The sequence below is a fragment of the Littorina saxatilis genome, linkage group LG9, assembly GCF_037325665.1.
Source record: "Littorina saxatilis isolate snail1 linkage group LG9, US_GU_Lsax_2.0, whole genome shotgun sequence".
Classification (NCBI taxonomy): domain Eukaryota; kingdom Metazoa; phylum Mollusca; class Gastropoda; order Littorinimorpha; family Littorinidae; genus Littorina; species Littorina saxatilis.
The window spans coordinates 7,731,306-7,758,469 of NC_090253.1; the positions used below are offsets into that span (position 1 = coordinate 7,731,306).

The 27,164-nt window shown below is 41.0% G+C and overlaps 3 protein-coding genes and 2 long non-coding RNA genes across 5 annotated transcripts in view; 3 read left to right on the top strand and 2 right to left on the bottom strand.

The window, feature by feature from the left end:
• The window catches only part of LOC138976705 (fibropellin-1-like), a 34,216-nt gene extending 30,033 nt beyond the window's left edge, over window positions 1-4,183 (top strand). The window contains exons 9-10 of the mRNA XM_070349574.1: window positions 2,664-2,777; window positions 4,077-4,183. Coding sequence (XP_070205675.1) covers window positions 2,664-2,777; window positions 4,077-4,183 — 221 coding nt within the window. The remainder of the gene's footprint in view (window positions 1-2,663; window positions 2,778-4,076) is intronic.
• LOC138977031 (mucin-2-like) overlaps window positions 1-27,164 on the top strand; it is a gene marked incomplete at its 3' end in the record, with an annotated part of 283,354 nt that overhangs the window by 113,985 nt on the left and 142,205 nt on the right. The window lies entirely within an intron of this gene.
• On the top strand, window positions 4,324-13,322 carry LOC138975227 (uncharacterized). Its single transcript, XR_011458555.1, has 2 exons — window positions 4,324-4,577; window positions 12,355-13,322. It is a non-coding gene; the product is annotated as an uncharacterized lncRNA (long non-coding RNA).
• LOC138975230 (uncharacterized) lies at window positions 15,506-21,347 on the bottom strand. Its single transcript, XR_011458558.1, has 2 exons — window positions 16,635-21,347; window positions 15,506-16,227 (listed from the first exon to the last, which is right to left on the bottom strand). It is a non-coding gene; the product is annotated as an uncharacterized lncRNA (long non-coding RNA).
• Window positions 21,391-27,164, bottom strand: part of LOC138975219 (S-adenosyl-L-methionine-dependent tRNA 4-demethylwyosine synthase TYW1-like) — a 22,142-nt gene continuing 16,368 nt past the window's right edge. Inside the window, exons 14-15 of the mRNA XM_070347871.1 lie at window positions 22,045-22,212; window positions 21,391-21,650 (exon numbers count right to left, since the gene is read on the bottom strand). Of these exons, the coding sequence (XP_070203972.1) occupies window positions 21,432-21,650; window positions 22,045-22,212 (387 nt within the window). The 3' untranslated portion in view covers window positions 21,391-21,431. The remainder of the gene's footprint in view (window positions 21,651-22,044; window positions 22,213-27,164) is intronic.

Sequence of the window (27,164 nt, forward strand, 5' to 3'; positions counted from 1 at the left end):
TACATGAAGTTAGTTGAGAGAAGAAGAATAGAGCTGGAAAGGGAAGAAGGAGGAGAGAGAGGGAGACAGACTATAAGTGTTTGTCATGTCTACTTCAAAGACCAGTGGGTCGACGTACTCGAGTGTAAAATTTTGTTTTGTCAATAATTAAACGTTCAAATTTCCTACAATTCTTATTTTTTTATTCTGAATTTTGGAACGTTTTTTTGGTTTGATTTTACATCTAATGTTTTTTTCACTGTAAATGTCAAACCAATAAACTTGCTCTCAATGTCTGGCTGTTATTCGTTGGAACCAGCCGCCAAATGTGTAAGTGTTTCTTTCTTTCTTTATTTGGTGTTTAACGTCGTTTTCAACCATTCAAGGTTATATCGCGACGGGGGAAAGGGGGTAGATGGGATAGGGGAAAGGGGGAGATGGGATAGAGCCACTTGTTAATTGTTTCTTGGTCACAAAAGCACTAATCAAAACATTGCTCCAGGGGCTTGCAACGTAGTACAATATATGACCTTACTGGGAGAATGCAAGTTTCCAGGACTTAACATTTCTTACATACTGCTTGACTAAAATCTTTACAAACATTGACTATATTCTATACAAGAAACACTTAACAAGGGTAAAATGAGAAACAGAACCGTTAGTCGCCTCTTACGACATATGCTGGGTGGCATCGGGTAAATTCTTTCTCGTCCCAACCAATATGGGACTCCCCCTAACCCGCGGGGGATGTGTAAGTGTTTGCATCAAGTGTAAAGTGTAGACACTGGAACTAAGTGTCAAACCAGAACGTTTTACATTATGTCTGACTGTAAAACATTGGAACTAAATGTCAAACCAGAACGTTTTACATTATATCCGACTGTTAAACATTGGAACGAACTAACTGTCAAACCAGAACGTTTTACATTATATCTGACTGTAAACATTGGAACTAACTGTCAAACCAGAACGTTTTACATTATATCTGACTGTAAAACATTGGAACTAACTGTCAAACCAGAACGTTTTACATTATATCTGACTGTAAAACATTGGAACTAAGTGTCAAACCAGAACGTTTTACATTATGTCTGACTGTAAAACATTGGAACTAAGTGTCAAACCAGAACGTTTTACATTATGTCTGACTGTAAAACATTGGAACTAAGTGTCAAACCAGAACGTTTTACATTATGTCTGACTGTAAAACATTGGAACTAAATGTCAAACCAGAACGTTTTACATTATATCTGACTGTAAAACATTGGAACGAACTGTCAAACCTGAACGTTTTACATTATATCTGACTGTAAAACATTGGAACTAACTGTCAAACCAGAACGTTTTACATTGTATCTGGCTGTAAAACATTGGAACTAACTGTCAAACCAGAACGTTTTACATTATATCTGACTGTAAAACATTGGAACTAACTGTCAAACCAGAAAGCTTTACATTATATCTGACTGTAAAACGTTGGAACTAAGTGTCAAACCAGAACGTTTTACATTATGTCTGACTGTAAAACATTGGAACTAAGTGTCAAACCAGAACGTTTTACATTATGTCTGACTGTAAAACATTGGAACTAAATGTCAAACCAGAACGTTTTACATTATGTCTGACTGTAAAACATTGGAACTAAATGTCAAACCAGAACGTTTTACATTATATCCGACTGTTAAACATTGGAACGAACTAACTGTCAAACCAGAACGTTTTACATTATATCTGACTGTAAACATTGGAACTAACTGTCAAACCAGAACGTTTTACATTATATCTGACTGTAAAACATTGGAACTAACTGTCAAACCAGAACGTTTTACATTATATCTGACTGTAAAACATTGGAACTAACTGTCAAACCAGAACGTTTTACATTATATCTGACTGTAAAACATTGGAACTAACTGTCAAACCAGAAAGCTTTACATTATATCTGACTGTAAAACATTGGAACTAACTGTCAAACCAGAACGTTTTACATTATCTCCGACTGTTAAACATTGGAACGAACTAACTGTCAAACCAGAACGTTTTACATTATATCTGACTGTAAAACATTGGAACTAACTGTCAAACCAGCACGTTTGCATTATGTTTGATTTTTATTTATATACTGCCATACAAGTGAGTTTGCATTACGTCTGACTATCAAACATTGAAACTTTGTGCCAAACCAGTAAGTTTCTCTGATGTTTAAATCTTTGATGGGGTAGCAGGACTCCCCAAACCACGCGTCCCTGCGTCCTATTCTCACTAGAAGCCGAAAAAACGCAATAGAAATTCTTGAAGCACGAAACCTGAACAGAGTCGATGGTCCCCGCACGCACGTAAGTTGCGTTATTACTCGTACCGTCGGTACTGATGTCAGCGTCTGCTAGTTTCCATACAGAATAGACAATTACGTACACTTGGATGTATTTCAAAGACAATGTTTATTTATTCATTCCTTTGGTTGACTATGCTAATTGCCACCCCTTGCCCTTGTTGAACATGATTGATGTATTGACCAATTGATGATTGAATGATTGATTGATTGATTGAATGATTGATTGATTGATTGATTGATTGATTCATTCATTCATTCATTCACTCATTCGTTCATTAATTCATTTGTTCATCCGCTGTCTCATTCATTCATTCATTCATTTATTTATTTTTTCATTGGTTATTTTCAGACATTAACGAATGTGCGCCCACACCGTGTCAGAACAACGGGTTCTGTGTGGACGGCGTCAACAGCTACACGTGTAATTGCCCTGCAACCCACACCGGAACCAACTGTCAAACCCGTAAGTCTGACATAGACATAGACATATAGACACAGACATAGACATAGACATAGAAAACTTTGTCACTGTCCAGGCAACTCTGTAACACTGCAACATTTGTGTGTGCATTCGTAAACACCAGTCTTGGTCTATGGAGTCTGTCCGATTAGGGATACCGACAAACTGGTTCTTGTGTATGACTTTGTACGTGAGTGTTATTTAGAATGCCTTGGAGAATGAGGAACATAATTATTTATGAGCTTGCGACGATCATCCTTTTATGAGGATGTAAGTCGCTTATCCATTTTTATTCCAAGAGGTTGGTGCTGCATAACTCTAACTTACTTTTGTTTCGCGTGTCGTATATTATGTCCCTTTGTTTATCAGGTTTTGATATCTCGATCGAAAAATTGTGTTTGTAATGTAGGCCCCTATATAACAACATAAAAAAAAAAACATGCAACAAAACACAAGAAAACATGACAATACAATTCAGCAAAAGACGACAATACGTGTCGTTTGTGGTATCCACGCACCTGAAGCTTCAATGAATAGCTAAGACACCATTTTGCAAGAGGTTTCTGGTAAATTTTACACAAAGGCAAAGTCCTCTCACGTGGAGATGATTGGGCTAACCATATGAAATGTGTCCTGGATTCTCCATGTTAAGAGCATCCCTCCACGTAGACACAGGAAAAAAAGCCTGAATGTTTTCTGTGCAAAATGGGATTTTGTGTCTGAATTAATTGTGTAAGTTCTTGCAAAATAAGTACAATAAAAGGTTTTTTGTTTGTGGTTCTTTTTACGGGTAGGGGGGGGGGGGCCGGCGGCCTAATATGCCGCACAAATGGGCCAATAGGATACGGTGGTTAATGATATCAGTAATTTGTTAGCGATCTTTAGGATGATTGATGTCGTTGTTTCTTTTTGTGGTGCTTGTTTCTTCTTTGTTGTGAGTGGTTGTTTTTTCTCGTGTTTTATATATATACTTATTTGATGTTGTTTTGTGTTTTCTTGTCGTACTTGTTGTTGGGTTTGTGTGTGTGTGTGTGTGAGGGGGGGGGTCATTTACAATGATACGTTCACTGCGCCGTATTTGTCATATCACAGTTACTGAACAGTGCTGTTGATTATTTGAATAAGTGTATGGGTCTCTGCCTCCTCATCCCTCATGTCCCCCCGACGACTGTCCCAGTCAGGGGATTGATGATGATGATGATGATGATGATGATGGACTCGAACAAAACATACGAAGGCGTTTTGTGGAAATAGCCTAAACCTGGAAGTAATTCATGTTTTTTTCTCTCTCTTTTGTTGCAGCTGTTTCCACACGTGAGTATATTTTGCTTGGCAGGCACAAGTGTGTGTGTGTGTGTGTGTGTGTGTGCATGTGTGTGCATGTGTGTGTGCGTGTGTGTGCAGTGTAGGTTTGTGGATGTGTGTGTGTGTGTATGTTTGTGTATTGTATGTTTGTTGATGTGTGTGTGTGTGTGTGTGTGTGTGTGTGTGTGTGTGTGTGTGTGTGTACAGTGTGTGCTTGTGTGTGTGTGTGTGTGTGTGTTGTGTGTGTGTGTACGTGTCCACATGTATGCACTGTGCGGGTGTGTCTATCTGTTTAGCTGTATGTCTCTATCCGTGAATGTCTGTCTGTCTACTCCCTCACCAAATCATCCATCCCTTCTCACACCCCCCTGACTGACTCTTGGTGCCATGCAGCCTGTACCGCGGGACCATGCCAGAACAGCGGGACCTGTGCCGTGGTAGGAACTACCTACGCCTGTACCTGCGCGGCCGGCTTCACTGGAACCAACTGCGAGAACAGTAAGTTCGCTTAAAGGCACAGTCCTTCCTGTCAGCATCCCTTTTGTTTTACAGTCCTTCCTGTCAACATCCCTTTTGTTTTACAGTCCTTCCTGTCAACATCCCTTTTGTTTTACAGTCCTTCCTGTCAACATCCCTTTTGTTTTACAGTCCCTGTCAACATCCCTTTTGTTTTACAGTCCTTCCTGTCAACATCCCTTTTGTTTTACAGTCCCTGTCAACATCCCTTTTGTTTTACAGTCCCTGTCAACATCCCTTTTGTTTTACTGTCCTTCCTGTCAACATCCCTTTTGTTTTACAGTTCCTGTCAACATCCCTTTTGTTTTACAGTCCCTGTCAACATCCCTTTTGTTTTACAGTCCTTCCTGTCAGCATCCCTTTTGTTTTACAGTCCTTCCTGTCAACATCCCTTTTGTTTTAAAGTCCTTCCTGTCAACATCCCTTTTGTTTTACAGTCCCTGTCAACATCCCTTTTGTTTTACAGTCCTTCCTGTCAACATCCCTTTTGTTTTACAGTCCTTCCTGTCAACATCCCTTTTGTTTTACAGTCCCTGTCAACATCCCTTTTGTTTTACAGTCCTTCCTGTCAGCATCCCTTTTGTTTTAAAGTCCTTCCTGTCAACATCCCTTTTGTTTTACAGTCCTCCCTGTCAACATCCCTTTTGTTTTACAGTCCTCCCTGTCAACATCCCTTTTGTTTTACAGTCCTTCCTGTCAACATCCCTTTTGTTTTACAGTCCTTCCTGTCAACATCCCTTTTGTTTTAGAGTCCTTCCTGTCAACATCCCTTTTGTTTTACAGTCCTTCTTGTCAACATCCCTTTTGTTTTACAGTCCTTCTTGTCAACATCCCTTTTGTTTTACAGTCCTTCCTGTCAACATCCCTTTTGTTTTACAGTCCCTGTCAACATCCCTTTTGTTTTACAGTCCTTCCTGTCAACATCCCTTTTGTTTTAAAGTCCTTCCTGTCAGCATCCCTTTTGTTTTACAGTCCCTGTCAACATCCCTTTTGTTTTACAGTCCCTGTCAACATCCCTTTTGTTTTAAAGTCCTTCCTGTCAACATCCCTTTTGTTTTACAGTCCCTGTCAACATCCCTTTTGTTTTACAGTCCCTGTCAACATCCCTTTTGTTTTACTGTCCTTCCTGTCAACATCCCTTTTGTTTTACAGTTCCTGTCAACATCCCTTTTGTTTTACAGTCCCTGTCAACATCCCTTTTGTTTTACAGTCCTTCCTGTCAGCATCCCTTTTGTTTTACAGTCCTTCCTGTCAACATCCCTTTTGTTTTAAAGTCCTTCCTGTCAACATCCCTTTTGTTTTACAGTCCCTGTCAACATCCCTTTTGTTTTACAGTCCTTCCTGTCAACATCCCCTTTGTTTTACAGTCCTTCCTGTCAACATCCCTTTTGTTTTACAGTCCTTCCTGTCAACATCCCTTTTGTTTTACAGTCCCTGTCAACATCCCTTTTGTTTTACAGTCCTTCCTGTCAGCATCCCTTTTGTTTTAAAGTCCTTCCTGTCAACATCCCTTTTGTTTTACAGTCCTCCCTGTCAACATCCCTTTTGTTTTACAGTCCTCCCTGTCAACATCCCTTTTGTTTTACAGTCCTTCCTGTCAACATCCCTTTTGTTTTACAGTCCTTCCTGTCAACATCCCTTTTGTTTTACAGTCCTCCCTGTCAACATCCCTTTTGTTTTACAGTCCTTCCTGTCAACATCCCTTTTGTTTTACAGTCCTCCCTGTCAACATCCCTTTTGTTTTACAGTCCCTGTCAACATCCCTTTTGTTTTACAGTCCCTGTCAACATCCCTTTTGTTTTACAGTCCCTGTCAACATCCCTTTTGTTTTACAGTCCTTCCTGTCAACATCCCTTGTGTTTTACAGTCCTTCCTGTCAACATCCCTTTTGTTTTAGAGTCCTTCCTGTCAACATCCCTTTTGTTTTACAGTCCGTCCTGTCAGCATCCCTTTTGTTTTACAGTCCGTCCTGTCAGCATCCCTTTTGTTTTACAGTCCGTCCTGTCAGCATCCCTTTTGTTTTACAGTCCGTCCTGTCAGCATCCCTTTTGTTTTACAGTCCTTCCTGTCAGCATCCCTTTTGTTTTACAGTCCGTCCTGTCAGCATCCCTTTTGTTTTACAGTCCTTCCTGTCAGCATCCCTTTTGTTTTACAGTCCTTCCTGTCAGCATCCCTTTTGTTTTACAGTCCGTCCTGTCAGCATCCCTTTCGTTTTACAGTCCTTCCTGTCAACATCCCTTTTGTTTTACAGTCCTTCCTGTCAGCATCCCTTTTGTTATACAGTCCCTGTCAGCATCCCTTTTGTTTTACAGTCCGTCCTGTCAGCATCCCTTTTGTTTTACAGTCCGTCCTGTCAGCATCCCTTTTGTTTTACAGTCCTTCCTGTCAGCATCCCTTTTGTTTTACAGTCCTTCCTGTCAACATCCCTTTTGTTTTACAGTCCGTCCTGTCAACATCTCTTTTGTTTTACAGTCCTTCCTGTCAACATCCCTTGTGTTTTACAGTCCTTCCTGTCAACATCCCTTTTGTTTTACAGTCCCTGTCAACATCCCTTTTGTTTTACAGTCCTTCCTGTCAACATCCCTTTTGTTTTACAGTCCTTCCTGTCAACATCCCTTTGTTTTACAGTCCTTCCTGTCAACATCCCTTTTGTTTTACAGTCCCTGTCAACATCCCTTTTGTTTTACAGTCCTTCCTGTCAACATCCCTTTTGTTTTACAGTCCCTGTCAACATCCCTTTTGTTTTACAGTCCCTGTCAACATCCCTTTTGTTTTACAGTCCGTCCTGTCAACATCCCTTTTGTTTTACAGTCCTTCCTGTCAACATCCCTTTTGTTTTACAGTCCCTGTCAGCATCCCTTTTGTTTTACAGTCCTTCCTGTCAACATCCCTTTTGTTTTACAGTCCTTCCTGTCAACATCCCTTTTGTTTTACAGTCCTTCCTGTCAGCATCCCTTTTGTTTTACAGTCCTTCCTGTCAACATCCCTTTTGTTTTACAGTCCTTCCTGTCAGCATCCCTTTTGTTTTACAGTCCCTGTCAGCATCCCTTTTGTTTTACAGTCCCTGTCAACATCCCTTTTGTTTTACAGTCCCTGTCAACATCCCTTTTGTTTTACAGTCCTTCCTGTCAACATCCCTTTTGTTTTACAGTCCCTGTCAACATCCCTTTTGTTTTAAAGTCCTTCCTGTCAACATCCCTTTTGTTTTACAGTCCTTCCTGTCAACATCCCTTTTGTTTTACAGTCCCTGTCAACATCCCTTTTGTTTTACAGTCCTTCCTGTCAACATCCCTTTAGTTTTACAGTCCTTCCTGTCAACATCCCTTTTGTTTTACAGTCCCTGTCAACATCCCTTTTGTTTTACAGTCCTCCCTGTCAACATCCCTTTTGTTTTACAGTCCTTCCTGTCAACATCCCTTTTGTTTTAAAGTCCTTCCTGTCAACATCCCTTTTGTTTTACAGTCCTTCCTGTCAACATCCCTTTTGTTTTACAGTCCTTCCTGTCAACATCCCTTTTGTTTTACAGTCCTTCCTGTCAACATCCCTTTGTTTTACAGTCCTTCCTGTCAACATCCCTTTTGTTTTACAGTCCCTGTCAACATCCCTTTTGTTTTACAGTCCTTCCTGTCAACATCCCTTTTGTTTTACAGTCCCTGTCAACATCCCTTTTGTTTTACAGTCCCTGTCAACATCCCTTTTGTTTTACAGTCCGTCCTGTCAACATCCCTTTTGTTTTACAGTCCTTCCTGTCAACATCCCTTGTGTTTTACAGTCCCTGTCAACATCCCTTTTGTTTTACAGTCCTTCCTGTCAACATCCCTTGTGTTTTACAGTCCTTCCTGTCAACATCCCTTTTGTTTTACAGTCCTTCCTGTCAGCATCCCTTTTGTTTTACAGTCCTTCCTGTCAACATCCCTTTTGTTTTACAGTCCTTCCTGTCAGCATCCCTTTTGTTTTACAGTCCCTGTCAGCATCCCTTTTGTTTTACAGTCCCTGTCAACATCCCTTTTGTTTTACAGTCCCTGTCAACATCCCTTTTGTTTTACAGTCCTTCCTGTCAACATCCCTTTTGTTTTACAGTCCCTGTCAACATCCCTTTTGTTTTACAGTCCTTCCTGTCAACATCCCTTTTGTTTTACAGTCCCTGTCAACATCCCTTTTGTTTTACAGTCCTTCCTGTCAACATCCCTTTTGTTTTAAAGTCCTTCCTGTCAACATCCCTTTTGTTTTACAGTCCTTCCTGTCAGCATCCCTTTTGTTTTACAGTCCTTCCTGTCAACATCCCTTTTGTTTTACAGTCCTTCTTGTCAACATCCCTTTTGTTTTACAGTCCTTCCTGTCAACATCCCTTTTGTTTTACAGTCCCTGTCAACATCCCTTTTGTTTTACAGTCCTTCCTGTCAACATCCCTTTTGTTTTACAGTCCCTGTCAACATCCCTTTTGTTTTACAGTCCTCCCTGTCAACATCCCTTTTGTTTTACAGTCCTTCCTGTCAACATCCCTTTTGTTTTACAGTCCTTCCTGTCAACATCCCTTTTGTTTTACAGTCCCTGTCAACATCCCTTTTGTTTTACAGTCCTCCCTGTCAACATCCTTTTGTTTTACAGTCCTTCCTGTCAACATCCCTTTTGTTTTACAGTCCTTCCTGTCAACATCCCTTTTGTTTTACAGTCCTTCTTGTCAACATCCCTTTTGTTTTACAGTCCTTCCTGTCAACATCCCTTTTGTTTTACAGTCCCTGTCAACATCCCTTTTGTTTTACAGTCCTTCCTGTCAACATCCCTTTTGTTTTACAGTCCTTCCTGTCAGCATCCCTTTTGTTTTACAGTCCCTGTCAACATCCCTTTTGTTTTACAGTCCCTGTCAACATCCCTTTTGTTTTAAAGTCCTTCCTGTCAACATCCCTTTTGTTTTACAGTCCCTGTCAACATCCCTTTTGTTTTACAGTCCCTGTCAACATCCCTTTTGTTTTACTGTCCTTCCTGTCAACATCCCTTTTGTTTTACAGTTCCTGTCAACATCCCTTTTGTTTTACAGTCCCTGTCAACATCCCTTTTGTTTTACAGTCCTTCCTGTCAGCATCCCTTTTGTTTTACAGTCCTTCCTGTCAACATCCCTTTTGTTTTAAAGTCCTTCCTGTCAACATCCCTTTTGTTTTACAGTCCCTGTCAACATCCCTTTTGTTTTACAGTCCTTCCTGTCAACATCCCTTTTGTTTTACAGTCCCTGTCAACATCCCTTTTGTTTTACAGTCCTTCCTGTCAGCATCCCTTTTGTTTTACAGTCCTTCCTGTCAACATCCCTTTTGTTTTACAGTCCCTGTCAACATCCCTTTTGTTTTACAGTCCCTGTCAACATCCCTTTTGTTTTACAGTCCTTCCTGTCAACATCCCTTTTGTTTTACAGTCCTTCCTGTCAGCATCCCTTTTGTTTTACAGTCCTTCCTGTCAACATCCCTTTTGTTTTACAGTCCTTCTTGTCAGCATCCCTTTTGTTTTACAGTCCCTGTCAACATCCCTTTTGTTTTAAAGTCCTTCCTGTCAACATCCCTTTTGTTTTACAGTCCTTCCTGTCAACATCCCTTTTGTTTTACAGTCCCTGTCAACATCCCTTTTGTTTTAAAGTCCTTCCTGTCAACATCCCTTTTGTTTTACAGTCCTCCCTGTCAACATCCCTTTTGTTTTACAGTCCTTCCTGTCAACATCCCTTTTGTTTTACAGTCCTTCCTGTCAACATCCCTTTTGTTTTACAGTCCTTCCTGTCAACATCCCTTTTGTTTTACAGTCCCTGTCAACATCCCTTTTGTTTTACAGTCCTTCCTGTCAACATCCCTTTTGTTTTACAGTCCCTGTCAACATCCCTTTTGTTTTACAGTCCTTCCTGTCAACATCCCTTTTGTTTTACAGTCCCTGTCAACATCCCTTTTGTTTTACAGTCCTTCCTGTCAACATCCCTTTTGTTTTACAGTCCTTCCTGTCAACATCCCTTTTGTTTTACAGTCCCTGTCAACATCCCTTTTGTTTTACAGTCCTTCCTGTCAACATCCCTTTTGTTTTACAGTCCCTGTCAACATCCCTTTTGTTTTACAGTCCTCCCTGTCAACATCCCTTTTGTTTTACAGTCCTTCCTGTCAACATCCCTTTTGTTTTACAGTCCTTCCTGTCAACATCCCTTTTGTTTTACAGTCCTTCCTGTCAACATCCCTTTTGTTTTACAGTCCCTGTCAACATCCCTTTTGTTTTACAGTCCTCCCTGTCAACATCCCTTTTGTTTTACAGTCCTTCCTGTCAACATCCCTTTTGTTTTACAGTCCTTCCTGTCAACATCCCTTTTGTTTTACAGTCCTTCCTGTCAACATCCCTTTTGTTTTACAGTCCCTGTCAACATCCCTTTTGTTTTACAGTCCTTCCTGTCAACATCCCTTTTGTTTTACAGTCCTTCCTGTCAACATCCCTTTTGTTTTACAGTCCCTGTCAACATCCCTTTTGTTTTACAGTCCTTCCTGTCAACATCCCTTTTGTTTTACAGTCCCTGTCAACATCCCTTTTGTTTTACAGTCCTTCCTGTCAACATCCCTTTTGTTTTACAGTCCCTGTCAACATCCCTTTTGTTTTACAGTCCTTCCTGTCAACATCCCTTTTGTTTTACAGTCCTTCCTGTCAACATCCCTTTTGTTTTACAGTCCTTCCTGTCAACATCCCTTTTGTTTTACAGTCCTTCCTGTCAACATCCCTTTTGTTTTACAGTCCCTGTCAACATCCCTTTTGTTTTACAGTCCTTCCTGTCAACATCCCTTTTGTTTTACAGTCCCTGTCAACATCCCTTGTGTTTTACAGTCCTTCCTGTCAACATCCCTTGTGTTTTACAGTCCCTGTCAACATCTCTTTTGTTTTACAGTCCTTCCTGTCAACATCCCTTTTGTTTTACAGTCCCTGTCAACATCCCTTTTGTTTTACAGTCCTTCCTGTCAACATCCCTTTTGTTTTACAGTCCTTCCTGTCAACATCCCTTTTGTTTTACAGTCCTTCCTGTCAACATCCCTTTTGTTTTACAGTCCTTCCTGTCAACATCCCTTTTGTTTTACAGTCCTTCCTGTCAACATCCCTTTTGTTTTACAGTCCTTCCTGTCAACATCCCTTTTGTTTTACAGTCCTTCCTGTCAACATCCCTTTTGTTTTACAGTCCTTCCTGTCAACATCCCTTGTGTTTTACAGTCCTTCCTGTCAACATCCCTTTTGTTTTACAGTCCTTCCTGTCAACATCCCTTTTGTTTTACAGTCCTCCCTGTCAACATCCCTTTTGTTTTACAGTCCTTCCTGTCAACATCCCTTTTGTTTTACAGTCCTTCCTGTCAACATCCCTTTTGTTTTACAGTCGCACATAGACGGTGTTCGAAAATAACTCGGGTCTGTGCGTATCGGTTGCAAAAGAGTGAACACCCTTTGGTGAGGCAAACAATCCACACGTGCTCATTGTCCGTGTGTTTTAGACACACCCCTGGCCTGTTCATGTTTGTCTCACCAAAAGCAAGGGCATTCACTCTTTCACAACCCTTAAAAACCCGAGAGAGTTATTTCCAAACATCGTCTGTTTACGACTATTAAACTTTGATGAAAAAAGCTCGGCTGCACAGAAAGCAGCATGCACGACATTTCTGGAATTCGTCTTTTGACATGGGTTTGATGAACGAAATTAATTCGACATTAATAACCTACAATTTTCTTTAAATAACTCTTTATTTGACTTCATCTCCCACAGCCGACCAATGCCCCGGTGACCAGAAGTTCCCGTGCCCCACGAACGTGGCCTACTACGCCTACCCCGACTATGACAACACCCCTTGCAACACCTTCTACGAGTGTCGCTTCGGTAGCCTCACACGAATGTTCTGCCAGGACGGCTGGAAATTCAACTCGGCTACCCTGCGTTGCGAGGTGGACAATGGCACAGGCTTCCAGTTCTTCTGCGACCGAGTCAAAACCGCTTTCAACGAGGTTTTCGGACCCGGCGGTAGCGGCTGAGTATAAGAGTTCTCGGACAGGGTTTTTGTTTATGCTGTTTAATTTTCCCTGTGAATTTTCGTTATTTAAGTTTGTTTGGCGATAGCAGTAACAATAACAAATACTTTATTGGCATTTAAAATGAGTAAATTAAATAAGAGTTCAGTGTGGACTTTTTTTGTTTTGTTTTGTTTAATATTTTCCCTGTGAATTTGCGTTATTTTAGGGTGTCTGGCGATAACAGTGACAATAACAAATACTTTATTGTCCAATTAAAACCAGTAAATTAAATGGAAATGAATTATCTTTGGTGCGTCCACACCTGCAACAGATTGTCTGCAGTGAGGGTTGGTTATGATTTAATTAATTAATTTTTTGGTTTGTTTTACTTACAGATGCTTCATCTTGACTCAATGTAAAGAAACTGTTGCAGATATATTATGCTTCGTAATTTCTGCAAATTAATGGCGTATAAGATGATTATTTCAGATCAACCACGTAATTTTTACAGTGATATATTGTAGTACTGCTTTATCAGGTCATATAGGGTTCTCAAATTAATGTCTTAATTTTTGTGTAACTCAAGTGAATCTTAAGATAATGTCCATGTTTTGGATCTCCTAATGTTTTTTTCTTAATTACTGACTTGCTACAGATCAGTTCCAGATAAGCAGAAATGTAGCAGTGTGTGCAAGCTTGACATAAATAAAGTGATCAGAGGGTTCAGGATTGGTCGTTTTATTATGTGGAACATTATCAACGCAGTAAGCATAAATGATGTTTGTGTTCAGTTGTCTGTGTGTATTTGCAGGTGTACCAGTGTGAGTGTGCGTGTGTTTTATCTAAATTTGTATGTACGTGACGGTGTACCACATTTTCCTTGTACAGGTACAAGTGTTTGCGTTCTGTGTGTGGTCTCTAAATCGTGTGTGTGTCTTTGTATAAATGCATGAGATTGTGTGTGTGTATGCATGTGTGTCTTTCACTCTTTGTATAAATGCATGAGTTAGTGTGTGTGTGGGTGCATGTGTGTCTATGTATAAATGCACGAGTTAGTGTATGTCTTTCTCCCTGTATCATAAGTATCAAATTATGTACTCATCACGACCAGCGAGTTAGAGAAAATAACTCCTTTACTTGGAAGTCTGTCCAATGTTGTACACCACATTTCTTCACCACTAAACATTTTCCGCCATGTACGTGTACAAATAATACAATCTTTTCTCACTGTAAGTTGATTTGCACAGAACACAATGAATGACTACCCTCAGGCTTCAAATCAGTCCCTTAAATGTAAAAACGGAAACGGTGAAATATTTTGCAAAATTCAGAATGCGTCATACAGTAGTGAAGATAATTAAAAAACGTGTACCTCAACAATTCACAAAATATTCGCAGCATCTAAACAACTTTGAAATATGACTGCTCCCAATGAAACCAATAAACAAGATAGCGAATGAATAAGATTCAAAGAGAAACAGAACTGAAAATTTGTTACCAAATTTCAACAAAACTGCATTGAGAAATTTGTTTGTTTGTTTATTTGTTGCTTAACGTCCAGCCGACTACGCAGAGCCATATCAGGACGAGGAAGGGGGGGATGAAGGGGGCCACTTGTCAAGCGATTCCTGTTTACAAATGCACTAACCCATTACTTGTGTCCCAGCAGGCTTTAGTAAAACTAAATTAATACCTACTGGAAGATTACCAGTTTCCAGTATGTTAAAATAGGCTTAACCTATCTACTGCTGGACTTACATCAGAACACTAACAGATTAAACTATACATGAATCGCGAGACAAGCGGCAAGAGAAGAGATTTTTGGAAAAAATACAGGTGAATGAGCAAGAAGGCAGAAAAAAGAAAAGAATTCATGAAGAAAAAGTGAGCATGACAGGAAAGAGGAACCAAAAATCTACTTAACAGCAAACTAGAAAGCTCCTGCGGTTCCAAAAACAGGAGGGGCCTTTAATTTCATAACCGCAGTGCCCCACTGCGGGAGCATTGAGAAATCCAAAGAAACTATTCACACCAAGCTGAAGAGAAATTAATGAGTCTCAGTATTATTATTCTCAGATACGGTATAGTGTAACCATAATAAAACAGGGAAAAAAATGGACAGCAATCTTTTTTTTTTAACAAATAACAACACTTGTTCTACCAGGCAGGATGACCAGGATAAAACGAAGTTCTTCCAGGACAGGGGAACCCTCTTTTAAGACCCCCCTCACCACCCCCCCCCCCCCCCCCCCCCCCCCCCACCCAATTTAAGACTTCCTCCCTTTAAAGACTTCAAACTTACCTCCATTTTAATTCTCCCTTCTTTTAAGACCTGATTTCTCTGATTGTTAGAGGCTTTAAAAGGGGGTTCCACTGTTTAGCCTGACTTACACTCAACTGTACACAACTCTCAGCACCAAGAAATAGGGTTCCACTGTTTAGCCTGACTTACACTCAACTGTACACAACTCTCAGCACCAAGAAATAGGGTTCCACTGTTTAGCCTGACTTACACTCAACTGTACACAACTCTCAGCACCAAGAAATAGGGTTCCACTGTTTAGCCTGACTTACACTCAACTGTACACAACTCTCAGCACCAAGAAATAGGGTTCCACTGTTTAGCCTGACTTATACTCAACTGTACACAACTCTCAGCACCAAGAAATAGGGTTCCACTGTTTAGCCTGACTTACACTCAACTGTACACAACTCTCAGCACCAAGAAAGGGGGTTCCACTGTTTAGCCTGACTTACACTCAACTGTACACAACTCTCAGCACCAAGAAAGGGGGTTCCACTGTTTAGCCTGACTTACACTCAACTGTACACAACTCTCAGCACCAAGAAAGGGGGTTCCACTGTTTAGCCTGACTTACACTCAACTGTACACAACTCTCAGCACCAAGAAATAGGGTTCCACTGTTTAGCCTGACTTACACTCAACTGTACACAACTCTCAGCACCAAGATTGTACTTGCGTTTTTATGAATCGAGATAGTGTTCACTCGCTGCAAAACATCCTGAAGCTGTGATTGACAGATGAAAGCTAGGTCACACACAAACAGACACACACACACACACCACGCATGCACACACACAAACACACACACACACACAAACCCACACACAAACCCACACAAGCACACACACACACACGCACACACACACACACAAACACACACACACACAGACACCACGCATGCACACACACATATGTAAAAACCACAAAAGTGTACACAGTCGCACTGAACTTCAATATTAAAAGTTGCGGTTCCCCCGAAAGCGGAATATGGCTGCCTAAATGGCGGGGTAAAAATGGTCATACATGACATGTAAAAAGCCGTGGGAGTTTCAGCCCATGAACGAAACAAACACACACAAACAAAAGTTACGGTTGCAGGTTATGGGGACCATTATGTCCCATACAATACAATCACAGGTAATCACTCCAAGCCTGATACGATAATCTCATCGTAAAACCAGTGAAACAGACAGGTTATTCATGTCAAATGGACAAATTCCAGAAATAAGTCTGTCAGAGGCATAAGGTTTTCAGGGGTTGTAGCACCAAGTTCCTTTTCCTTGGAAATACAGTGGAACCCCCCTTTCTGAGACCCCCCAATTTAACCTGGTTCCTTGTGGGGTCCTGATTTGGCCTATTATGGTCCGCTGGACCCGAAAAGCAACAGCTAACTAACTCACCGAGCCAGTGTGCTGATCTGTATGATCAACGAGAAAAGTATTTTGGCACCTCGAGCTTGAAAAGTATTTTTACAGAGGTCAGCTCTTCAGCTCTTTTTGGGTTTTTAAAGGAGTCTGGTCTTTATTTTAAGATTTGAATTTTAAAACAACCTAGTTTATTTGACATATAGGGTTTTGCTTTGACTTTTTTGTTGCCTTCGGGTGACGTTACGGATTTTATGTATTAGAAGTGTTTTAATCTAAAAATGTGCAATGATTAACTTGTGGGGTCCTGATTTGGCCTATTATGGTCCGCTGGACCCGAAAAGCAACAGCTATAACTAACTAACTAACCTGGCTCCTCCCTTTTTTGTTCGAAAGTAACCAATCGGAGATGACTACGGTGGAACCCACCTTTTAAGACCACAGATCTGAGAAAACCTGGTCTTAAAAAAGAGGGAGTCTTAAATTTGAGGTAAATTTACAGAGATTGTGAACACAACATCTGAAAAAGCAAGGTCTTAAAAAAGAGGGAGTCTTAAAAGGGAGGTTCCACTGTATTCAATCATGTGATTGAGTGCCTCAGTGCCCTGATTGCTAATCATTTGTGGAGACACGCCGCTTGCTATAGTGTTTGGCCTACACGTGTTTATCTGCGTTAGTATTTCCCAGGAACAGCATTGCTCTTTCAAAACCCATAAGAGTTATTTTCTGATCAGAAATTCCCTGCGGTTGTGTCCAATCTTTTAAAACAGTATACAGGCATGGGAATTGTCCGCCGAATGGAGGATTTCCGCCGAATTTTTTTTTTGTTCCGCCGAAAATGCAAAAGTGTCCGCCGAAAAAATAAAGGGGGGAGGCACACAAAAAAAGCACCGGTTACTTTGGCCTTTGCGCAAAAGCCCGCGAAAACTTTCCGTACTTTGTTCACGCACTGCTACCGCCCGCCTCAGTTATTGAACTATTATGTTTGAAAGTAAACCAGATTGCACAGATTGTGTTACAAGTTACATTTTCCTGTTTGTCTCAACAGATAAATTTTTTTACAAATTTAAACCATATATAATACATGTAAGCAAAATTTGGTACATTTTTGTACTAAAAACTCTGATTCTAAAAACAGAATTTAATGGCAAACTTGGAGCTCAGATGACACCAGATTGCACCATCTGGGTTCTTTGGAGAAAAAAAATTTCCGGGGGGGCATGCCCCCGGACCCCCCTAGTAAGGCTAGGCGCTTCGCGCCGTCGACTTCAGCGTCTTCAGTTATAAATTTTCCGCCTTTTTTACAATTTTCAATTCCCATGCCTGAGTATAATCTCATAATTATGCCTTCAGATGAAACAAATTGAAGGCTTATGTCTTTTACGACCAGGCTGTTATGAGCACGAGCACAACGATGTAAACTGTCACTGACAAGCCTGTGACATACTTGCATTTAAAGAAAATACACTCTGAGACACCGTTTGCAGGGATTTGCTTGGGCGTCGGTCATCTGTCTTTTGCCATGTTAAATTCGGAAAAGACCAACACACATGGGTCTCAATCCGTCAACTGACCGATAGACATGCAGCAGAGTCAGTCAGCTCGTCTTATTTTTGTCTGCTGTCTTGTTTTTTTGTTTTTTTCCCCCTTCATTACTTAATTGAAATAAATATGGTTATTGTGTCCTCAGACCTTTTATTCCTCTTCATGTAAGACCATTGGAAAATAAACAAGAAAATGAAGAAATGAATTGAATTTTCCTCTCATTTGTACATTGTAAACAACTTTCAGAAGTTTCTCCTCACTGCCATGATGCACAATTGCGGCAGTCCCGTGGTGGAAGGAAAGTGGGTTTTTTCTTGACTGATAGGTTTGCAAAATGACTGATTGATTCGTGGCTGAGTCAAGTCAATGGACCTCCAGTGGACAAAACCCAAGCCAATCCCTGCCGTTTGGGAAAGTTTTCTTGGGATTTTAACCCGAAGAAGTTTAAGGGGATTTACTGTCTGCAAAGACAACCCAAACACATTGTTTAAAATTCTAATAACAGAATATTGCAAATGACTCTACACATAAGTGGCAACATACTATTATTAAAAAATACAAGAAATAACAAACGTAATCACAGATAAAAAGTTAGAACAAACGCACTTGAAAATATACTCTGGAAACAATTGTACTGGAATGAAAGATTTAAACATCAAGTTTTCAACATGAAAAACTACACATTGTAACTAGTCAAAGTTTCAAAATCACTTTGGAAAATAAATCAAACAATGTAAAAAGAATGGTTAAATACCAAGCAACTGATTTGACTACAAAGTACAATACAGTACATACAACACCCTGAAAATGTGTAACGAAAAAAAAAAATATATATACAGCAATGTTTGTCATTTTTGTTCTTTTTTCACTATTTTCACGCCGTATATATTCGTCTATACCGAGTGCGCACCCCCGATCGCGGAAGCAAAGCATTCCTGCCAACATCACAGTTAGTGCCCTCCATTCAAAGCAACCTGTGTCTCTTTTAAACTACCTACAGCCTTTACTTATGGTTGTGTGGATGCATAAGGTATGTATCAGGAACAAGTGCGGTTTTCAGCGCGACATATACACGTAAATGAACATACGAACCAATTTGCTGTAGATCCATCCATATCTTAACATGTTCGTCTTCTTTCATCTCATTCTACGCTTGTTGATAAAAGGACTGTTAAGCTTAACTATTATGTTCATTGATGTGTCCCGAGTAGATATGTGAAATTTCACCATTTAAAACGGTCCGGATTTTGCTAAAATTCAAAAAGAAATGAAACAATCAAAACAGTGTGGTATTGCATCCCCGCAACACATGGATGGGAATAAAATTGCCTCCGTGCTGGAGACTACACACAGCATCACGATCATTGATTGAGCGAAATAGTCCGGATGCGGAGGCGCACGCTCGATACAGCCTTGAATATATGGGGTGATTTTGTTCACCTAGCATGGTCTTCTGTTTAGCAGTGACCGCACTAGCCTTTCTCTGACCCAGCATCTCTTCGGAAGTGAAATTTTGTCCCACAGAGACCAGTCACTTCATCAAGCCAAGCTAACCGGTCAAATCAAGTGATTATATGAGGGAAACAAATTCAAAAAATCTTGTTTTTGATTCCTCGACTGACATTGAATTCTGATCCTAGAACTTTCTTTTTTTACCCTTCAAAAAAATGTTAAGTCAAAAATGACCCAATTTTTGCGGAACATTGCAGACATCGCAAGGAAAGTTACTCTTCTCCGACATTCAGGGGACACAGTTTGCGCAATTTCTAGCTAATAAAAAGCCACACATGCCTGGGTAAATGAAAAATAAACTTCAATTCCAAAAGAAAAGAAAGGAACAAGAAAAAGAAAACGACGCACCAACCCTAATGTTTTGGCTTTGTCAACAGAAACAAACACTTTTTTCCCGCAAATAATTACAGACAAAAAATCTGTACATTTAAATGTCAACTTTAAACAATATATGATTGCTTCTGGCATTATTATGTACAGTATAGCATTTTAACTTAAGCGGTAAAATACCAACAACTCTATCCATATCTTTGATTAGACAGTGTGAGCAGGTGACTGCTTCATAACATTTGGAATAGACATCAGGCCTCAGAATACTATCATCAAGACATAAGACTTTATGATAAACATGTGCAAAACGCTGGGAATATTTCCTGGATTGAGATACAATACATTCAATCACAACAGAATTCCATCTGCTCCCCCAATTGCTTTTACACACACACACACACACACACACACACACACACACACACGCACACACACTTGAGAACAATACTATAGCTGGGCTGCTCAAGATTAACACCTGATGCACAAAGAAAACGGTTTCATTTTCACTGCTAGCCTACCAGCCACTGATATATTTTCCTTTCTTCCGGAAAGAAATGATTTCCTTTAATACTCAAGCTCTGAATTATGCAGGATAAAAGTTTTATTTTCTCTGCTAGCCTAGCAAGCACGTATATGTCTCTGTTCTCTTCTTCAAGCAATAATACCGTGGTTTGCTCAAAATCAAAACCCAAGAATGGTAAGTCATCGGAGCATTTAAATTATGACAGAACAAAGCATTACATTCAAAGGTATGTCAATCCAAAAGTCTTACACTTAGATTCTTGTATTGGCCTTTTTTGCTCAACAACAAAAACCCACAAGAACTGTAGTAATCGGAAACATTTAAATTATGACAGAACAAAACATAATACATTCACAGGTATATCGACCCAATGGTCTTAAACTAATATTCCTGGTTTGGTCTGTATAGCTCAAAAATAAAAAAACAAAAGTTGTAAGTTATCGGAGCATTTAAATTATGACAAAACAAAACATAATACATTCACAGGTATATCGACCCAATGGTCTTAAACTAATATTCCTGATTTGGTCTGATTTGCTCAAAAACAAAACAAAAACAAGAATTGTAACTTATTGGAACATTTCAATTATGAAAGAACAAAACATAATACATTCACATGTATATTGACACAATGGTCTTAAACTAATATTCCGGATTTGGTCTGATTTGCTCAAAAATAAAAAAAACCAAGAATGGTAAGTTATCGGAGCATTTAAATTATGCCAGAACAAAGCATTACATTCACAGGGACGTCAACCCAAAAATCTTTTACTTCGATTTCTGACTTGATTTGTTTTGCTCAAAAATCAAAAAAGAAGAGTGGTAAGTTTGATTTGAATTATGACAGAACAAAACATTACACGTCAACTTAAATTCCTCATTTGGTCAAGCTCTGCGGAACAAAATAGTTTTGAGACGAGCATTTGGTTTTGCCTTAGTGGCTAGGGTCTGTGTAACTTACAGTTACACTTCTTCGTATCAGTCTGCCTTGAACTTGAAGGTGAGTACAGATGTCCAGAACAGCGCGGTTCAGTTTCGTTGAATGAGGGTGCAGTGTTCGGTATAGAACTGAGGTGCGTCAGCCACGACGTTGCCCAAGCTAAACATTGGCGTGTACTGCACACAGCCCCACATATGGCACTGTAAACATCCTCCCCCCCCCCCCCCCCCCCCATCCCTTCACCACTCTCGCCACCATGCACCCTACCCTTGGTCTCATAACTAAAAAGCAAAGAAAACAGACTTCCACCGCTAGTCTAGCACCCGCTGATGTCTTTCTGCTTCTTGCGGTAGAAGCGAGTCTCGTCAGGGTCGAATCCCTGTTCCTTGGCTCCGTAGACCGCCCAGTGTGGCGTCTGGGCCATGTAGTCGGCAGCGCTGAACGTCTTTTCTCCGTTGCTCTCGTTGTAGCACTTAATCAGTCTGTGGAACTGTGGGTAGTCAATCCATGTCCACCACTCTCCCGCGATTTTGAACTGCACAAACGATGGTCAAAATGTTTATTGAAGTGTGACAACTACAAGTGTAGAAGCACATACAGAACAAAATATGATGGAGCATGCATGATAACTGTACATTTTCGGGCGTGCACACACACACACACACTAACACACACACACACACACACACACACACACACACACACACACACACACACATCTAAAACATTCTCTCATGGCACACATGAACCCACATTTCCAAAGCAAAACTTCCTGAACACAATACACAATGACAAGGGAACCTCTGTTGCTTGTAAACGTCGGCTGCAACATTCAAACGTCAGAGGACTGAAACAAACATAAAACACCAACCTCAGCCTTGAAATCACAAAACTATACAATGCAATATCAACAAAGAAGAAATACTCACCTTTTTATGAGCCAGCAGGAGACAGTTGGAGTGTTCGTGTTCAGAGGCCAGCTCATAGTCCGGCAGTCTGTCGGCAAGTTGCTGTACAAAGCCCACCACCTCTTCGTGCCACGGAACATTCGCCATCGTCAGTGTCGAGGCCTTGGACTCTCCACAGTACGTCACACCCTGCAGTCACAAAAGTTACGAAGTATGAAGTATGAAGTATGAAGTAGGAAGTAGTGTTGTTAGGCGCGTTTGATCGATCTGCGCGATCGCGCGATCGCGCTGCGCGTTTGGTGGATCGAACAAACGCGCACACATCGATCGATGTGTGCGCGTTTGATCAATACAAAGAATACAAGAATCGTTAAAACGCGCAGCTCTTATATACTTGCGTATTTGGACGATCCGTCTCACAAATCACCATACAGCACACCGTGACACGTCTGCTGGCAATGACCGGAAGTTATGACCGGAAGTAGGCCTAGCTATAAGTGTCTAAACAACAATCTGTAAGACATTTTAAAAAAAGAAGAAAAAATGGGATTATATTGTACCAAACACTTAGACTACCTCAAAGACATCACATCACAGGTATATATGCGTCGAGGTTGCACCTGATCATCCATTTCACATGTATTAGCTCATTGAGTGTTTAATTGTCCTTTAATAGCAAATGATTTAAAAGTTCAGCTGTTTTCATGAGATGTCAGAGGGATGGACAGAGATGAGGAAGGAGGGATTGGGGGGAGAGACTGAGAGACTAAGAGAGAGACTGAGAGAGAGAGAGAAAGTGTGTGTGTGTGAGAGAGAGAGAGAAAGAGACAGAGAGCAGAGAGGAGAGAGACAGAGAAGAGAGAGAGAGACTGAGACTAAGAGAGAGTGAGAGAGACAGAGAGAGAGAGAGATCCTGAGAGACTGAGCGACTAAGAGAGAGAGAGAGAGAGAGAGAGAGAGAGAGAGACTAAGAGAGAGAGAGACAGAGAGACAGAAGATAGAGAGAGAGAGAGAGGAGAGCGATAGAGAGAGAGAGAGAGAAGAGAGAGAGAGACTAAGAGAGAGACAGAGAGAGAGAGAGACTGAGAGACTAAGAGAGAGAGAGAGAGAAACATTGAAACATAGAACTTTATTACAGGAAAGATAGCATTAGGTCCGTAGGACCTGTTTTCCAGCTAGTCCTGATCTAAGCAAAATGGTTATAATCGAAATGGGAATACATAGGAACAAACTTTTTATGATGAAACGGAGACACACGCAATAATAGTAATATAAGAATAAGATCATAAGAGAGAGAGAGAGAGAGAGAGAGAGAGAGAGAGAGAGAGAGAGAGAGAGAGAGAGAGAGAGAGAGAGAGAGAGAGAGAGAGAGAGAGAGAGACTGTTTGAAAGATTGAGAGGCCTGACAACAAACAAATCAAAAACGTTGTTGGGGTATATTTCGGAACATTCCTGTATTTGAAACTTTTCACTTCCGGCGTGCGATGTGTGTGTGTGGTAGGAACTTACTTTGTGACAGATCGTCCAAATGCGCAAGTATAAGAGCTGCGCGTTTTAACGATTCTTGTATTCTTTGTAGCCAATTCTTTGCATCGATCAAATGCGCACACATCGATCGATGTGTGCGCGTTTGATTGATCCACCAAACGCGCAGCGCGATCGCGCGATCGCGCAGATCGATCAAACGCGCCTAACAGTGTCATACAATGGAACCCCCCTTTTAAGACCTCCAAACCTCATGTCTTAAAACGGAGGTGAATTAGCAGATGGTAATATCAGACATGAGACCAGCAAATGTTCAAAAAGTAGGAAAGTAAGCCGAGGTCCAGGGGCCACTTAGGCCCCTGGTGGGGTCCAGGGGCAAAGCCCCGGTAGGGGGTTCAGGGCGGCGAAGCCCCCCTGACGGAAAATGAATGTTAGAATTATAAAGGCCATTTTGGGGCCTCTCCTGATAGCAAAAAATGAGATCATGCCTTTTTAAAAAGCTGTAAAACCCACAAGAATAATATGTTTTAGCATTTTAAACAAAAGTGTGATTTATAACAATTACACACACACAAAACTTTCCCCTTATTTTTTCAGTTGCTAATGAAAGATGAAACACCCGACTACGTTCTCATCAACTAATTTCGGTGGTGCACTCGCCCTATCGCAAAAAGAAAAAAATGACAAAAGTTCGCTTGCATTTATTTTATAGAATTCTCGCGACCTGGCGAAAAAAATGTCGATGCACCTCTAGCCCTATGTATTTGATAGTGGTACCGGTCAGTATCAACCACAACCAACCACTCAAAACGTCGTACTTTGCCGTAACCTGACCCTGGGGTCCGGAGCCAAATCGCCGACAGGATTTTTGAGTGGGCGTGGTTTGCAGCGAAAGTTATCTTTTTCTAGCTTGCCCCATGCATAGATGCTACACCAAGTCCGTATTTCACCACGCAGTGGCCGTTGTCGCACCACGTGCACACGGCCTGACCGGGAATGGATATCTTGGCGATACTGTCGCCAATGAGCTGGCGCCTTTCTTTCTTGTTGATAGTGACAGTCACTTCTTCTGACAGCCAGTTGGCTTTCCACTTGTTTTTCACACTTTGGTCGTCGATCGTAAGAGCTTCCACAGCCGACAAAACAATACGGAATCCAGACGCCATGATGCTACCTTTTTCACCTTCGGCGTTTGGAGATTGGCAGCCAATCAAAACGACCCACACACCGCCATCGGTGAATAATCAAGCCCCGGCGATAATCGTCGGAGATCGACAGCCAATCAAACGCGACCCATGATACTGCTATGGGTTCACGCGAGTGCTGGGGTGCGAATACACTGACTTCAGACGCAGACAGCTTCAGCTGAACGGTTCATACAAAACTTGCGAGCAGAGACCTGGCCTGCTGACACACCGATGAGGGACAAACTCTATGGACCCATGGAGAGCCTCCGGCGTACAGCAGCCTTCATCAGGGCCTCCGGAGTTGCTGTCTGAGCGAACGACGAAGAAGAAGAAGAAGAACAGTTCATACCACCACCTATGGGTTCACGCGAGTGCTGGGGTGCGAATGCACTGACTTCAGACGCAGACAGCTTCAGCTGAACGGTTCATACCACCACCCCCTCCCCCCTTTTTTCTCAACGAATTTGCATCGATCTCAAGAATGGTCTGTGAGCTAAGGAAAATATCGGAATTCCGATAAAAATCGGACCAGTCCCATGTCTGTAATATGAACATCATGTCTAGAAAAGTAGAGCCTTAACACTATTGTGACTAGCATTGCGTTAACGTCCTGCCTGCCCAAGCTTGCCACCAAGAAACTTCCCCAAAAAACAGTAACTGTAAAGAAATCTGTCTAGCAAGCTTGAATTAAGTCCAATCACCACCAAAGTTTGTGTACTAATTAAAAAATGGATGCCCAGTTCAGTCGTGCTATTTATAAGTTTGTCACGAGATTTGTTTTAGCATAGGTGGGTAAGAAAGGGGGATAATGTGTGTTTTTTAACGTTTTTTTGTGTGTTTTCTTTTCCACTGCTTTTTTAAAAGTTATTTTTTAACAGAAAGTATTATAAATAATGTTATAACCAAACAAGGTGTAAAACCTATGAATTAGCTGAAATATTGTTAACATTGTACACAGAAATAAGGAGACAGTTCAAAGAGAAAAACAAGCAAATCACGCCTTCACAGCATCCTGACTCAAATGAAACAAAACTGTGACACTCACCAAATGATGTCCAGGTAATCCATATTGAATATAAGTCACATTTTCACAACAAAGTACCAACTGTACACCTATAAACATTTCCAAAAGGATTAGGAGGCTCCAGCCAGCCATTGTTATCAGTGCTGCCACGCCCCCTTGCACCTACACGATTCCAAGATGTGCGTCTAGCAGTACCACCCCGTGTAGTTTGCCGACTCGTACTAGCAACAACAGGACTGTTTCTTCCTCACTATCACTGCTATTATCGCTTTCTTGAGGCGAAAACGACACGTCGGAATCATTATTATTATTATTATTGTGATCATTTTTATGCGCCTAATCTAGATATAGCCCTAGGCGCTTACATATTAATTTCTGCCGTTTGAAATGGAATTTTTTACAGACAGACAAACAGACATTTTTTACACACAATATATAACGCATTCACATCGGCCAGTAAAGCTCAGTAGCCTATTAGGCGAGCATTCACCTTTCACGGTCTTTATTCCAAGTCAAACGGGTATTTGGTGGATATTTTTTATCTATGCCTATACAATTTTGCCAGGAAAGACCCTTTTGTCAATCGTGGGATCTTTAACGTGCACACCCCAATGTAGTGTACACGAAGGGACCTCGGTTTTTCGTCTCATCCGAAAGACTAGCACTTGAACCCACCACCTAGGTTAGGAAAGGGGGGAGAAAATTGCGGCCTGACCCAGGGTCGAACACGCAACCTCTCGCTTCCGAGCGCAAGTGCGTTACCACTCGGCCACCCAATCATGATCTACAGGATCCTCAAGATCCAACATCCGGAGAATCTCCTCCCGTGACAAGGCTCGCCTTCGATTCACTTTTTTTGTTCGAAAAAACCACGCAAATCTGCACTAATTTGATCAGGGCGGAAGAGGAAACCACGTGTATCAAGGGAAACAACTCAATTTATTGCAATCTTCAAAAACCGGGAAGCAATCACGAGTTGTGTACCTTGTATGACTGTTACTGAAAAATTCACCTCCCGTTCATGAGCGTGTCAGCGCGGCTACTGATTTATTCACCTCCCGTCGCGAAAGTGTTGAAAGGGAGGAACTTTTTAAAGGGGGGTCTTAACCAAATGCCCCCTGACAAAAAAATGACAGGCAGCCTTCTTAATCCTGAGCAAAGGGAAACTACTCTGCACAACATACACACATACAAAACAAAACAATTCATATAAAATCATAGAGTACTCACATTTATATAGAAGATGGCAGAATAACTCGAGAATACACTATAGTTTCATATGCAAGTATGTTCTGTCCACTTCCGATGTAATAAATGTTGTTTAAAAAAAAAATCCAGCAAGTGTTCTTCAAAAACGTCCAACGTGTCAGCCTTCAGTCCTCATTTACACCAATATATGTTGAAAACTCCCAGAAAAATCCTCTCGAAAGTCCTGTTGTCGAATA